The 14476-nt window shown below is 43.4% G+C and overlaps 1 protein-coding gene across 6 annotated transcripts in view; it reads right to left on the minus strand.

Moving 5' to 3' along the window:
* magi1b (membrane associated guanylate kinase, WW and PDZ domain containing 1b) overlaps window positions 1–14476 on the minus strand; it is a 131007-nt gene that overhangs the window by 59671 nt on the left and 56860 nt on the right. For all 6 annotated transcript variants that reach the window (XM_041944176.1, XM_041944160.1, XM_041944168.1 and 3 more), the window contains exon 2: window positions 13536–13652. In XM_041944176.1, coding sequence (XP_041800110.1) covers window positions 13536–13652 — 117 coding nt within the window. The remainder of the gene's footprint in view (window positions 1–13535; window positions 13653–14476) is intronic.

Consider the following 14476-nt stretch of genomic DNA (forward strand, 5'->3'; position numbering starts at 1 on the left):
TCTGTTTGTAACTTACTCAGATTTATTTAGAGGATCTCTTCACATGAAACTGAACAATGTTCATCTACTCTGCAACAATCACACTGACCAACTCAAACATGTCTCAGTGTGTCACTGCTGATGATATAACAACATCATCAGTTAGAAAACCAAGACCAGCTGGGTTAATGCACACATATCCTGGATCGTATGGACATATTTCACTATTTTGTACACACCACAGCTATTTTCGTGCAAGAAATTAGCACGTTTTTGCAGCATCTCTCCAGTATAGTAATGTGTCTGACAGGTTAAAAGTAGTCTCAAAATGATTGGAGCCATTTAAAATGACTGTTTTGTAATTTAGCTGTCATAACAAACTATAATAACTTTATTTCTAATCATGAACCACTGAAGATTGAGTGCTTTGTGTTCTGTTGCCCAGCCAGCCGAACCTGGAATTACTCAACATCAGGAAGGCAAGTGACTTTACCAAACAAGTTAGTCAGGTTCATAAGAAAACTCATCTACTCAAACACAGTGAGAGTGTGACAGTTAGGACGTGCCTGGAAGCTTTGTTTTGGAGACTCATGAGTACATAAGCTAAGAAGACAAAGATGATAATGCAGCTTGGGTGTGGATTCGTTTCAAAAACATTGAGACTCAGAAGACTTGACTCTGCACTCAGACCTTTACTGTATCTCAAACACCAAATAATCGAGTCTTTTCCATCTCAATCCAGCTCTCAATTTGTGGCAGGCCTTCAGAGTATGCCCACACTACGCCAACAGATACACAGACTTCAGTATGACCTAGATACAAATTGTCTTCAAAAGTCAGAGGGTTCACAGAAACGATGTGCACAGTAAGGTGGAAAACACCTATAGCTCAGAGCACTGCAGGTTCATTCCTTGAGCAATTCAAAATGTAGGGTGAAAATAACAAACAAAAAAAAAGGGGGGGGGGGGGGGGGGGGGGGAATGATGATGGTTAACTGATTAGTGCCATGAGTGAAAAGTAGGCCATCATAAATGTGTTTGGCAATGATTCATTATCATAATTGTTCTATTAATAGACTCAGCTATTCTTATTCGGCATGTGTGCTGGCATTCAGGTCATTCAGGACAGGAGTTATTTGAAAGAGTGCATTTTGAGTAGCTTGCAACTGAAATGGAAACAATGGCAGCGCTCACAGACGTTCAGAGTGTTTTCGGGAAATTCCTACAAAGGATGAGACACATGAATCATGTGCTAGCTTAGAGAAGAAGCGGTTATCTGCAAAGCTCGATTAAAATTTTTATGAGCACGACCCGGTGGATAGCACAGGAAACCCATGATACTCCCTCCCTTGGCTGCACCTCCCCTCTATCACTCCTTTCTGCTTCTATCACTCCTCCGTTTCTTTCTTTCCTTTCTGTCCGTGTTTTGTTTCTTCCCTCTTTCACTGGTCCTTTCATTTGTTCCAGCTCTTCTAATCTGTAACACTGGCAACTCTTTTAATCTTTAAACCACTATTCATCTACTCTTTCTTTCACACAAAGAATATTAAGGAAGTTAATACCACAGACATCTCCTCCCAGCCTCTGATCTGCTCATTTGTGTTTTCTCTGTCTCCAGTACATTTGGCAGATGTGACAACTGCCTGTGTGGCCGGGCAAAACTGTTTCTGCATTCGGGTTTGACTGGAGGACAACTGTGGTTTTTCTCAAGCCGCCGACTGGGTCCTGCCAAAAGCCCAAACTTCATTTTGCCGCTCTGATGTTGATGATGTCATGTAATCCAGAAGTACACCAAATAACTACTGCTTCATTCCTCTTGGCTGCAACTCATTTAAATGACCAGTCATACCGAAATCCAGATGTGAAGGATAATGAAGATTTGCTAACATTTTACACACGGTAAACAGGAGTCTAACATTTTGCATGGGAAAAAGGGGTGACTTCTGAGAATAATGCAAAATATAGTGTATGCCACTGAAAATATCAACAAATACATCCTAACAACGTACATCAAACAAGAAGGCGATCCAGGTGAATGCAAGGAAATGTTACAAAAGAGGAAGGAAATAGTTAAAAGCCTTGATTGTAATGGCAAAAATGTTGAAAATCATGTTTGGACTTCTATAGGTCTTTGCCAGGGCTTTAAAATTCAGTTTAACAACCACTGATCAGCCGTATAAACTTTAATTCCACATTCATACTTGTGATCTACGTTTAAAAGAGCACTCCACTAATTTAGTGTTAAACTCTCATCACATTGTCAGATTCTCAACACTTTTTTTTTAAAGCACCAAAATTGATGCAGCAGAAGCAGAAACATCAAATTCTTCAAAAACCTGAAGCCGTCATTATCCACAATGCAACTCGACCGCTGACAGTTCAGTCAGAGATTTGGATGCGTTTGCTAGCAGCGGCTAATGCAGCCTTGAGCCGCTGGCCTGCAGCAGCAGAGAGGGGGAGCAGGCGACAGAGATCTCACAAACTCATTTCTGTCCAACTCAGTAAGAGTTTGCTCATTTTCAAACTTAGAGTCATCAGCTACAACCAACGCTGACTGAAGTGACAACACTTGAGGCGATTTGTCAGATGTCACGTAGTTCCCTCTGGAGCCACAAAAAGCTTTACACAACCTTTATCACATATGCCGTAGTACTCCCAAAGACCTGTAAACAGACTTTGATGTGTAAAATCGGTCCCTTTTGACTAGACAATCTACTTAAACATGAAAATGTGGAATAAATGTGGAATAAAACACACCAGTATATTTAAAACAAACGCCTATGGCTAAAAGGCAACGTTAATGTTTGTTCAGTTAAAGAAGTCAGGAGCAGGTTACAGTCTGGCTTATTCTGCTTGAGTATAACTCGGAGGTACGATGTGTGCATCCCTCATTTCTCCAGCGTCCGTAGTCTGTGCACGTCTCAGTAGAGAAAGTAGAGCGAAGGGGTGAAGCAGTGGGCCAATGTGATATGCACGCTAACAGCTCTGGCTATCTTTCTAATAAAGATGGATGCCCCAACGTATAGCGAGCAAATGCTTTTCCTTAGTCCTGCCCATAATAAGGGAAAACAAAACTGCCCCGTGCACTGAATCATGCTGCTTTGAAATGAAATGTGATGACTGTTTTACATTAAGGGCAGGCCTAGTAGTGGAATGAATTAGCCTGCTGTATGTCTTTCAAAGAGTCCAGTCATTTCACTCTCAAGTTAACCTCATTGCACATATACCATCTACTATATTTCATGCACAGACAGCACACCAGAGAAGTGTGCAAAAGCAAAGATTTCTCAGTAAATCATACATGAGCGCTTTTAGTCTGCAAGACATTTATGACTTTCATCTTACGGCAGTCAGAGTAAACACAGCCGGACACTAATGAGGGTAACACACATTAAGCGTGTGCATAAACACCATACAATCATATCCAATGCTTCTGCTGTAATCTGGCATACATGGTTCTTCCAAATTATCACATTGGACTGGTTACGTGGGGTTTATTGAAGCATCTGCCTTGCTGAAATAACTGGTCACATAAAGAATATTGTATGTAGCTGATGGATGATCATAGCGAAACAACATGGATAATGGCCCTGCCTTGAAAATCTGGCAACATTCATGGGCCCAAATGTTGTGTCGAAGCTATTACAGAAGCATTCCTCTAAATCTCCACAATAAACATGTTCTGGTGTCAAGCTAGCCAGCTAGTCCATAGTTTCCAAGAAGATAGTGAGGCATGTCTCCATGGATAATTTTCAAGAAACAGACGACTGCATGTGGACACACACAAACATTGGGGGGGGGGTTAGAAGACTCCCCGTCATGTTTCAATACCAAAACAGATTCATCCACCGTCTTTACCACTGCTAGCCTGCCAGTGCTTCTGCTCTTTTGTTTTTTTTTTTTTTTTTGGTGAAACACACACACACACACACACACACACACACACACACACACACACACACACACACACACACACACACACACACACAAATGCAGGAGGGGTGACAAACCCCAGTCAGCTCGGCAGGGGGATGAAGCCATCTGTCCCAGCAAAGGGTTAATCCAACCAAAAGCACAGGCCACAGATTCCAGCATTTTCCAACATTTTTCAGTCCTCAAATTTCTAGCTACATTCTGGTTACGTTTTTTCTTCTTATTTCTTGTTGGTTTTGTGGGGAGGAGGAGGGGTTACTGTCTATCGTCCAGCCTTACAGACACTTCAACCATCCCACCTGATTCTTCAAGCCCCAAAAAGCTCAAGAGTCCTCCTCATGTGTTGGTGGCAGGGAATTAAATGTTAAAGGGGGCAGTTTCTGTTATGGTTTTTCAATGATTGGAACGGATGCCTTTCATTTGGGATGGAGTGTTTTGAGTAGGGGGGAGGGTGTTTTCACTGCTCCGGCTGGCTGAAAGAGGCTCGCAATGAAGAGACGATGCGCGCACACACACACACACACACACACACACACACTATACCACAATGAGATCAAAACAGGCCTTTCTCTGGACCTGTGACGTGCTCCATTTTCCCTTCATAAGCAATGCTTTCAGCTCTAAATGATTCCCATACAGAGGGATGGGGGGGCTGTCTGAGGACCGGGGGAAGGGAAGAGAGAGATTAGAATTAGAAACAAAAAAAACCTAAGGGCCAGTAGTGCAGTGTGAAGCTAAATCAGCCAGAACCCTGCCTGAAAATGCTCCTTGCACACACACACACACAGCTGGCCTTTGTCTTTTTATTTTCAGCCAGAAAAAAGCACCATGGGCTTTCTACTACCTACAGCAACATGGAAATGGAAAGGAGAGGCTTTAAAACGATGCATTTAGAGGGGTGGGGGGTGGGGGGGTTGTCATCCAGACATGAGATGGATCGAGAGGGAGAGAGAGGAAGAAAGAGGGAGGATGAAGGAGAGGTAGAAGCTAACCATAGCATCCTGGATGCTCCAGACAGACAAACAGACAGGCTTGCTGCTGGAGGTAATGGCTTCCAATATGATCAAGCATGTCAACAGATCACACAGCCTTAATACAACCATCGCAGAACTGGAGTGTTTCCACCAGAAACACACATACTGTACACACACACACACGGGAAGTGACACACTGCACACACACAGGCATCAAACCGGGGCACAGACAAACACAGACAGACACACGCATACCTGAGACAGACAGACTCAGACAGACACACACAGCTTCCGTTTGACCACAACACATCAGCCTCCATTACTGCCAGCGATGTGCCTCCGTCTCCCCCGCTCTGCTCCTGATGCCTTCCGCCTGATGCACAGCCATCCTCGCCGCCTGCCTCTCCATCTCTCCCCATCCCAACCCCCAACCATTAAATCACAGCAGCCCTCAGCCCTTTCTCAAAATGAAACAAGACAAAATACCTCAGTCAGGGAGCCTGTGAGGGGGCTTCTTCTCCTTCCTCTACAGTCCACAGCACAACACCACGTCGACAGGAGACAGACAGCGGGAAAAAAATCCAATCAGGTGTGGATGAGTGGAAGGAAAAACCAGTGCAGATTCACATTTCCTTCTCCTTTCCACCCTCCCCTTCCTCCTCCCGTGCGTCTGTCCTCTGTCCAGCTTTGGCTTTGTGATGCTAAGCTAATGGGAGCTAAGCTAAGCAGCATCCACACATTGGCTTATAATGCGCTCCGTCTCATACCCACACACAGCAATGCTAGGCTTCTATCTCTCTCTCCCTGTCTCTCTCTCTCTCTTTCTCACTGACTGAGCCCCGCTGTCTCCCGTCTCACAAGCACCCACATGCACCCGCCCACCTCCCCCCTCTCCCTCGCTCGTCCTCTCACACTCTCTCACTCCCTCCCCTTCTCTTGGCCGTTCACCCCTATTCTTTCTTGTTCGCACAGATCCCATCCATATTTCTCCTCTCCCCACACCTCTGTTTCTTTTCAATCCTGCCCAGACACTGGTGTCCTTGCACACACAAACTCATACACATGCTCTGGGTGTTTAACAAGTTCCCGACAACTCATCCTTGACCAACATGTGAAGAGGACAGGAGTCGGGGGAAGAATCCTGAAGGCAAGTGTGGAATAGGCAGAGGTGAGGCTTGGAAAGAAATATTTGTGATGACAAGAGCTGGGCAGAAAGACATGGACTAGAATAAGGCTAGAGCTGTATGAATTTACATGCCAGACACAGTTCTGCACAATTTCTAAATAACCAATTACTGCAGGTGTCACAGCCCTGGCAGATAAAGGGTATGCAAGGGCAAGTAACACAAAATCCAACAGCATTTCAGTGCGAATGAGCCAACTGTGGAAAAACCCCAAAAGAAGGAGATCAAATGTCTCACACAAGATTCAAGATAAAATATGGACTAACAAAAAAAAAAAAAACAGATTATGCTGAGTCAAACTGACCAACTGACACACATCTGTGCATGAACAAGTTGAAGGAAAAAGGCAACACTGCAGGTGCAGGATTCATTTGTCATGCTCTATGGTCAGAGGAGGGGGCTGGGAACAGCAGTGAGAAAATGTAAATGGGAGTAAGGTCAAAGGTCTTGTGATGAGCTATTCTCACATACCCTCTTAGATGTGCTCTAAATCCATACTTAATACTAATTCTAAGCAGCCACTGACACAAGAAAGCTCCCAATGTTCAGAAGACTCAGAAATGTTAGTATGCAAACTAAATTGTTTTGGTTTTTGAGTGTGGTGTTGATGCACAATTTTGTTCCACAGTGCAATACGAATATGAAGTAGAGGAGTAACTCACAGCTGGAAAAAATTAAACTAATTGTGGGCGGTGGTGAGACAACTCCAGAAACGTCCCAGAAAACACAAAAAATGAAGTGTTAAATCTTTGGACGAAATTTTGCTTTCTCTTCTTTCCAAATTTTGCATTGGCAGTAGCTTTTCAGACACAATTTAACAGCCACAAAGCATGTCTTTTATTATTTACTATCAGTACAAAATACAACACATTACTGTATACTAACTGCAAAAACAGTATACTGGAAAGATTTGTACACAATATATAGTACAGTAATGTACAATATAGTTTGGATCCAGGACACAGCTCTTGTCACTCTTACCAGCGACATCCTGTTGAGAGATGTTTTCAATATCTGCCATGTCAGGGATTACAGGCAGATACAGATTAGTCAGCATCTCAACACACAAACAGGTTTTACCTAAAAGCTATAATAGCTGCAGTGCAGTGTGATGATAATCCACAATATTCTGCTATACACTAAGTTTGAACTACAATGTTTGGTTGGAGTTAAAATTGTTTTAGAAAGGTGCTGATCCAACTTTCATTTCGGAAGCGGTGCTGCTCAACTGTATAGTTTAGCGCTGAGAGGTGTTTCTCTAATATTCAATATTTTTGTCTACTCTCACACAAAATATTTGTGACACATCTTGTTATCTCGTGAACAACTTTCAGTTCTGTTAATTTCCAGAAAAAGCAGTAGTTTAATATTGTATGTTTCCCGTGTCTTGAAATTTTGTATTTTTTGTAAAAGTTGCATGTTTCTTGACTGGTAAAATGACGTAATATATAATATAATGACATCATACACAGTGTTTTTGTGCCATTGTCTGACTGAAAGGCATCACTATCTGCAAACTCCTTTAACAGGCTGCGAAACACAGAATGAGTTGCCACTTCAACAAATGCAAATGAACTGTTTCCCATTTATCAAAGCAGACTCAGACACACAGAAGCACAAATAAGCATCCATGTTTAGAAATACACCTGATACAGCCTGCATTGATGCAAAGGCATAATTTGCTCAAACTACCTCTAAGCCTACCGTCCAGCATTTGCGTGCAACAGTGTCAGTGAATGAGTTTGTGCATATAATACATTGTGTGAGAGAGTGTGTGGGTGGGGCAGTGGGGCGGGCTACGAATCTGGGGGACTCCACCCAACACCCACCCATCACTCACTCTGTTTGACAGCATTCCTTTGACTCGTGCTAATGTGCTAGCTATACAAAAAAGTTCCCCACCAGCATCAATTCAGCCCCTATTGTTTCCTTCACAACCTCCTTCTGATCTACCTGCAGCATGCTGGGATCAACTGGTCCAAATGTAATCAATACTGGCATTGCATTGTGCCTCGAGTCCTTCCCCAATGGTTATGCAAATGGACAGGGTTTGAACAAATTTTAAACACATTAATAGGGGAAGGCAGCAAAAATAGGAGAGATGACTTCAACGTGCATCACAATATATGAAGTAAGCGTAATCGTTTAAAATCAGGAGCCTTTGCTTAGGCGGGAAACTTTTATGAACGTTAAAGCAATAGTTTGACATTTATTTACTTTCTTGCCAAGAGTTAGATCAGAAGAACAACACCACTTTGATGTCGTGTTTAATATGTAGCTACAGTCAGCAACTGGTTAGCTTAGCTTAGCATTAAGACTAGAAACAGATAGCCTGGCTCTTTGAAAATGTGACAGAATTTGCCTACCAACACTTTGTGGTTTTACGTGGGGATATGTTCGTGGCTATTTCTTGAGACAGCTAGCCTGGCTCTGTCCAAAAGTACTGCCTTGAGCCATGTCATCCCTGTGAGGTTGCCAGGCAACCAGCAGACACTTCAGGACGTTACTGCGCCATGCCCCTGGTACAGGGCCTGGCCAGCAAGTCTGTTTTCCAGCCCAAGGAGCTCTAGCTTTATATCTAGCAGATATACATGGACATACATTCCCTAAAAGGTCAAACTATATGCTAAACCATCTTTGCAGCAAAGCAAGTCTATGCCAGTATGTATCAGCAGCCAAACAAGAGTAAGAAACAGACTAAAAAAGCTGCCTCACTGAGTCTCCTTACTTTTACAGATTCCACTCAGCTCACCAGAGAGTCAGTCCATCCATTTATCAACCATTCCCAAATCCAGATTAATGGTTTTAATTCAAAAATTGTGTCCAACCGTGGCCATCACATCAGCTGCAGCGCAAAGCAAACTTGGCTTTGTGATTCAGTGTAATTCATCTGAGCAGTGGTAAAACAGGAAGGATGTGTCATTAGAAAGACATGTCCAAATGTGTTTATCTATCCTCGACAAAAACAACGTCCCTTGTGTAATGCACGTCAAACACACGGTATTTGACTGACAAGGATCCTCGTCCTGTGAGATAAAAGTCAACAAAGCCAAAAGAGAGTCTCAATCTGAAGTTCGTTTCTAAATCCTCCTTTAGCTTTCCCTGCCTCGCTTCACCACCTCCTGCTGTTTAGGAGTGCCACACTGAGTGAGAGCATTTCTTTTGTTCAGGTGAGTCAGTGCGATTGCACCTGTGAATGCAATCTGTAACCTCACCAAACCAGTACCACAAAGGCAGATTTTGTTTACGCTGCAGACACACACACACACAGGCAGGAACATGACAAAATCAGCCAAGTCCCACACAAGCACGAGTCACACCAGTACATATGTTTATGCTAGCTTCACTGGCTAGCTACAGCCAGCATTGATTTGAGTGTGTGAGTGTTTTTGCATCTCTCAATTCCCTCTCTCTCCTCTCCACCCATCCCCCCTTCTTGCCCCCCCCCACACCCAAACTCCACCCCACCCCCATCTTCATCCCCGCGGCTTCAGCCCCCACCTCCCTCCGAGCCGCCCTCTTAGCCTATATACGGGTCGTCCAATCGTCTGTGCCGCTAGCCCCGCAATTCATCACACACGCACGTGAACACTAGCCTCTGCAAACCTTGCTCATTTGCGAAAGCGAACACCAAGTCATCAGCATCACAACAACCACAGCAGACAATACTGCTACTTGCCTAGGTGCAGGAGAGACCAGAGCTCCCTTTTCAAGGCTCGCAGACACAGAGTGCTGAGCTGTAAAATCACGTGCAAACCAAACAGCACAATCGTCTCTTCTGCTTCTTCTCGCTTCTGCTCCGATCAACTGGCAGGAAAAAGCGAGAGGGAAAGAGGAAGAGCAACACAGAGGGAGAAAAGGAGCAGCAGTGGCAGCGAGAGGACGAGAGGCAGCGGTGTCGTGAGTTGGGGGGGTCAGGAATGAGAGTAGGATAGAGAGGGTGGAGGGTTGGTGGGGATAATGGGAGACTGGGAATGCTGAATGCGCGGATGGGGTGACCACAAGGGAAGCCGACGGACGCCTCAGCAGATGGGGGAGGGTGAGAGTGCTAGCCTTCAAATTTTAACAGGGTTATGGGAAGAGCTGACTTTTTGGAGATGTGAGTGAGGAGACCAGTTTAGGTCTACAACTAACTTCATGAAATTGTGCATCTTAAGAGACCTACCAGAAGGTGGACACGTCTGGTGAACTTCACTTCCCTAAATGTACTGAATCTACAATGCAGTTTCATATTGTGTTAGCTATTTCTCAGACTGTCTTTTTGCAGTTTATGCTACTTTCTTCCTTTTACTGTGTGTAAATATAATTTTAATTGCAATCTGGAATAAGGGAATTCTCAAAAGCAAAAGAGTGCCCCACTAGTTTTGTCAGGACTAAACAGAACAGGAATGTAAAAGCATGAGGTTCCACAAGTATCAGTATTCATGTTATCCTTGATGCCGAGTGAAAAGAAACAACAGCCACATCAATGAAGCATCAAATCAGATAATCAGCCACACCCTGCCGAGGCCAGCACAGTGAGTTAGCGGAGACAATCCATGCGTTTACATGCACGAACTAGTCCAGTTTTGGCCCTTATTCAGAAAAAGGCAATATTCCTAAATGAATATTCCATAGTTAGATGCAGCAGGGCATACTAAGATTATTAACGTAATGACATGTGTCCCTTGACATTCTTTCCTGTTCAACATAATTTGTTCAATCGCCTTCTTGAAAGGTGTTTAGCACACAGCAATAAATGTGCTCTGCAGTATTTGTGTACTGTATATCTACAAACCTGTTGATCTCAAAGTCTTTCATAATGTTTCAAAGTAGGTGTGTTTCCAGCCAAAGAGGGCTTTTCTTCTGTGCATGCATCTCTACCCCAGCCTTGCAAACTGCTGCCTAGTTGGTTTATTTACAACGCAGACAGTTGATCAGAAACATACAAGAGCTTGTTTTGTTGCGAACTACAGTAAAATATTCTGAATGCGCTGTATACATGTCAAAAGAATGCTCCTAAAGCGCAAATTAATCCCACATGTCTTAATCAGAAAACCCTACATTTTGAATAAGGTCTAATATTCAACCACAATATGCTGTTTACATGACCCGTATCAATTGTCACATTCGGAATAATAGTGGGAAATTAGTGTGCATGTAAATGTAGTCAGTGAGTAGTAGTTTGGGAATTGGGAATTTAATAGACTACTGTTCATAATATTCTGTACTAGAAGGGGTCACATAAATGTACGGAAAGGCTGGTTGACTTGAGTTACCACTTGGTCTGATTTAGAAGCAGGAAAAGACCCAACATCCACACTTCTCCATCTGTTTCTCCACCTGCTTGCTGTGCATTAATCACACCTACACCTACACATGCACATGCACATGGACATTGCTTAGAACAACCTTTGGACATACATCAACATGGACACACACAGACTTCTTACAATCACAGGCCAAAGCAATAACAGACAAATCCATCTCACTTATGCACTAACACATATATACTGTACATATAATGCACATAAATGTACATATGCTTTCCTATACAACTGCTATGTTGTTCTTGTTGATCCTCTGAGTGTGAAGGGCACAAGGGAGTACTTATCCATGCACTGTGCAAACCATAATGTGCCCTCCCATAATACAAAGAAAAAATTGAAGCTACGGCAAAGTATTTGTAAATTTAATATTCCGGTGAGAGTGTCACCCTCCTGAGTGCATGACAACAAAAACTTTACAGTCCTATAAAACATGTGGCCTGGGGAACACCTTCATGCTTTGTTTACTCCTAACAACACCGGCATTTTTACAAGGGTGCCATAGACCACTCAGTGATTAAAATGGCCATTATGGCCAGACCCCCACCCTCCACCAGTGTCTGGCTGACATATGGCAGTGGAAGTAATGCAGATAAAGTCTCTTCAACAAACCACCTGAATACAGATAGTAATCTGCATGAGAGGGCCATGAATAAACTAATTGAAAAGCCAACGGGTGAGAACAATTAAGGGAAAAGCATGGGTTTGGGGAAATGAGAGGCGCCCTGGTTCAAGTCCAAAATTAACTGCAGAACAAAATAAATCCAACGCATTAAGGCTTTGGAAAATGTATGGTGATGGAGAAAGTGAAAAGTAATTACCAACAAAAAACTTGAATTCACTGAATGTAATTTTGGTACTCCAAATATGTGTTTATTGTATAAAGTACAAAATGATGTCTAAGTGCACTTGTGGAATCTATAGACACTAATAAATTACATTAGGCTACTTCACTACAGCCTGAAATACTTACGTTTAGTAAAGGTTAAAATGGTGTGAAGGAACTAGAAAAAAAGATGATGCATGGAACTACAGCCCGGCCATTTCTGCAGTTATCTACACGTTTTGTCTCTTTCCCTCTCTATGCATCTTCATAAGTGAGGCATGCTGTGTCCAAAGACTTCCAACTCAACTCATCTAACAAGGATGAGCCTGGATCTGATTGGTCCATGCAGCTGATTCCAATGCTATATGCAAATCAGGGATAACACAAGATCATCATCAACCGCACGCACGCGGGCACATACACACACACACACACACACACACACACACACACACACACACACACACACACACACTACCCCTTTTTTTACTATAGTACTATGCTGTTAATTCTCTCTTCACACTAACACCATCTTCAAGGGTTGTTTTTCTTGGCAGAGAAGAATAAAAGACTTCAGTAACATACTTCAGCTGTTGTACAGCAGCTACAAGAGAAATATGCAGCATCAATAAACAAATGCACGTTTAGATCTTTGTGACACTCAGGAGGAAAAACCCCTCTATTTCCTGGATTGCACAGCCAGCACTGGCAGAGGAGATACTGGTTAGTGATATAGGGTACCACAGCACCTACAATTACTGGTGCTATTGATCCCGTGGACATGAGATACTACTAGCCTATCCACTGTGGAGACACCAGACTTTTCCTCAAACCAATATTAGTGAAACAAATGCCATGCTGACTGGATGGAGGGAGGGTGGCTGACTTTTTTCATCATCTTGGGTGGCAAGCGGAGAAGTCAATTTTGGGATGAAGAGGGATGATGTATGATAAAACCGATCAACCAACAACATGAGGTTAGTCCCAAGGAGGATATGAAGTAATCAGCCTGGCTAACTGTACGGCCAATATTGGTCAAAAGGCAAGTGAAACCATGCCTGGATTAGACTGAAATAATCAGGCTTCATTAGATAACCATCCGCAGTGGCTGTGTGAGGCAGCTACACTTTATCATTATGTAGGCCTAAAACTGATCATGCCTGGAGTGAGGACAGTGGCTCACACTGACCTAACCTAAAGGGGTTTTTTGTTTTTCATGAGGGTGTTCACAAGATAAATTAAAGCCAGAGCTCATATAAACGCCAGGACACAGAGAGCAAAAAAAAAAAAGAAAAAGGAATGAAGGAGGGAGAGTAAGACAGTCATGGACTCACAAGGCACGGCGTGACGGTAGAGGTTGTCTCGGATGGTCTGCTGTAGCTCGTGGTCAGGCGAGGATTTCTGGAAGCGCTGGCTCAGATAATGCTTCAGGTCCTTGTTCAGCTTACTTCCTGTCATTGTGGACACAAACAGGAAAGCATGTGGTAACTGCATCAAAACAACTAAAAATAAGGCCAGCAGACATACGCACATTGCAAGAGTCAAAATGACACTGTTATAATTCAGAGTGAAGTGCCAAACGACCACACAGTGTGGCTCCCACAAAAAGAAATACACAAGTTTATCCGACAACCACAGCAAAGCTAGATGCTGCGTGCGTAGCCGTGAATTGTACACTTGCCATTGTCGCTCAGAGGGGTAGCTGGCCACAGGCTCTCCTTCTCCAACCAGCCAGGCCTAGCCAAAACTAAGACTGCTAGCACTACGGTTAGCACTGTGAATCAGCCCTCCCGCCGCTACGCCATCTGGACCTCAGACACACATTAGGCTACTGAAGGGCAGCACGGCTGGAAAGTGTCCGCATGTGTGTGTGTGTTTGGTTCTGAATGCGCGTCTGTGTGTGTGGCCATTACAGTGAGTTTCCACATTAGAGGCATTGCTACATGTGCAAACACAGCACCATCAGTATGACAACATAACAGAGAAACAGAGCAGAGATGCATGATGTCACACAAAGAAAAATGAGAGGCTTTACCTGATGAATACGGCAATGTCTTGATCTAAATTCAACAACAACGCTGCTTCAGGCAACAACAAACATCTTATCACATTCTATACTACAACATGTCCCATTATTTATTATCCAAATGATTTATCTCCCATCTTTGCATCGCTGCTGAGACCATTTTTAGTTGTCCCAGGCAAACAACCAGTCATAAAAGGCCCTGGATCCTGTTTCCATGGAAACTGTGTGTATGTGTGTGCGCCTGTGTGT

Source organism: Chelmon rostratus, chromosome 2 (genome assembly GCF_017976325.1).
Source record: "Chelmon rostratus isolate fCheRos1 chromosome 2, fCheRos1.pri, whole genome shotgun sequence".
NCBI classification, from domain to species: Eukaryota; Metazoa; Chordata; class Actinopteri; order Chaetodontiformes; family Chaetodontidae; genus Chelmon; species Chelmon rostratus.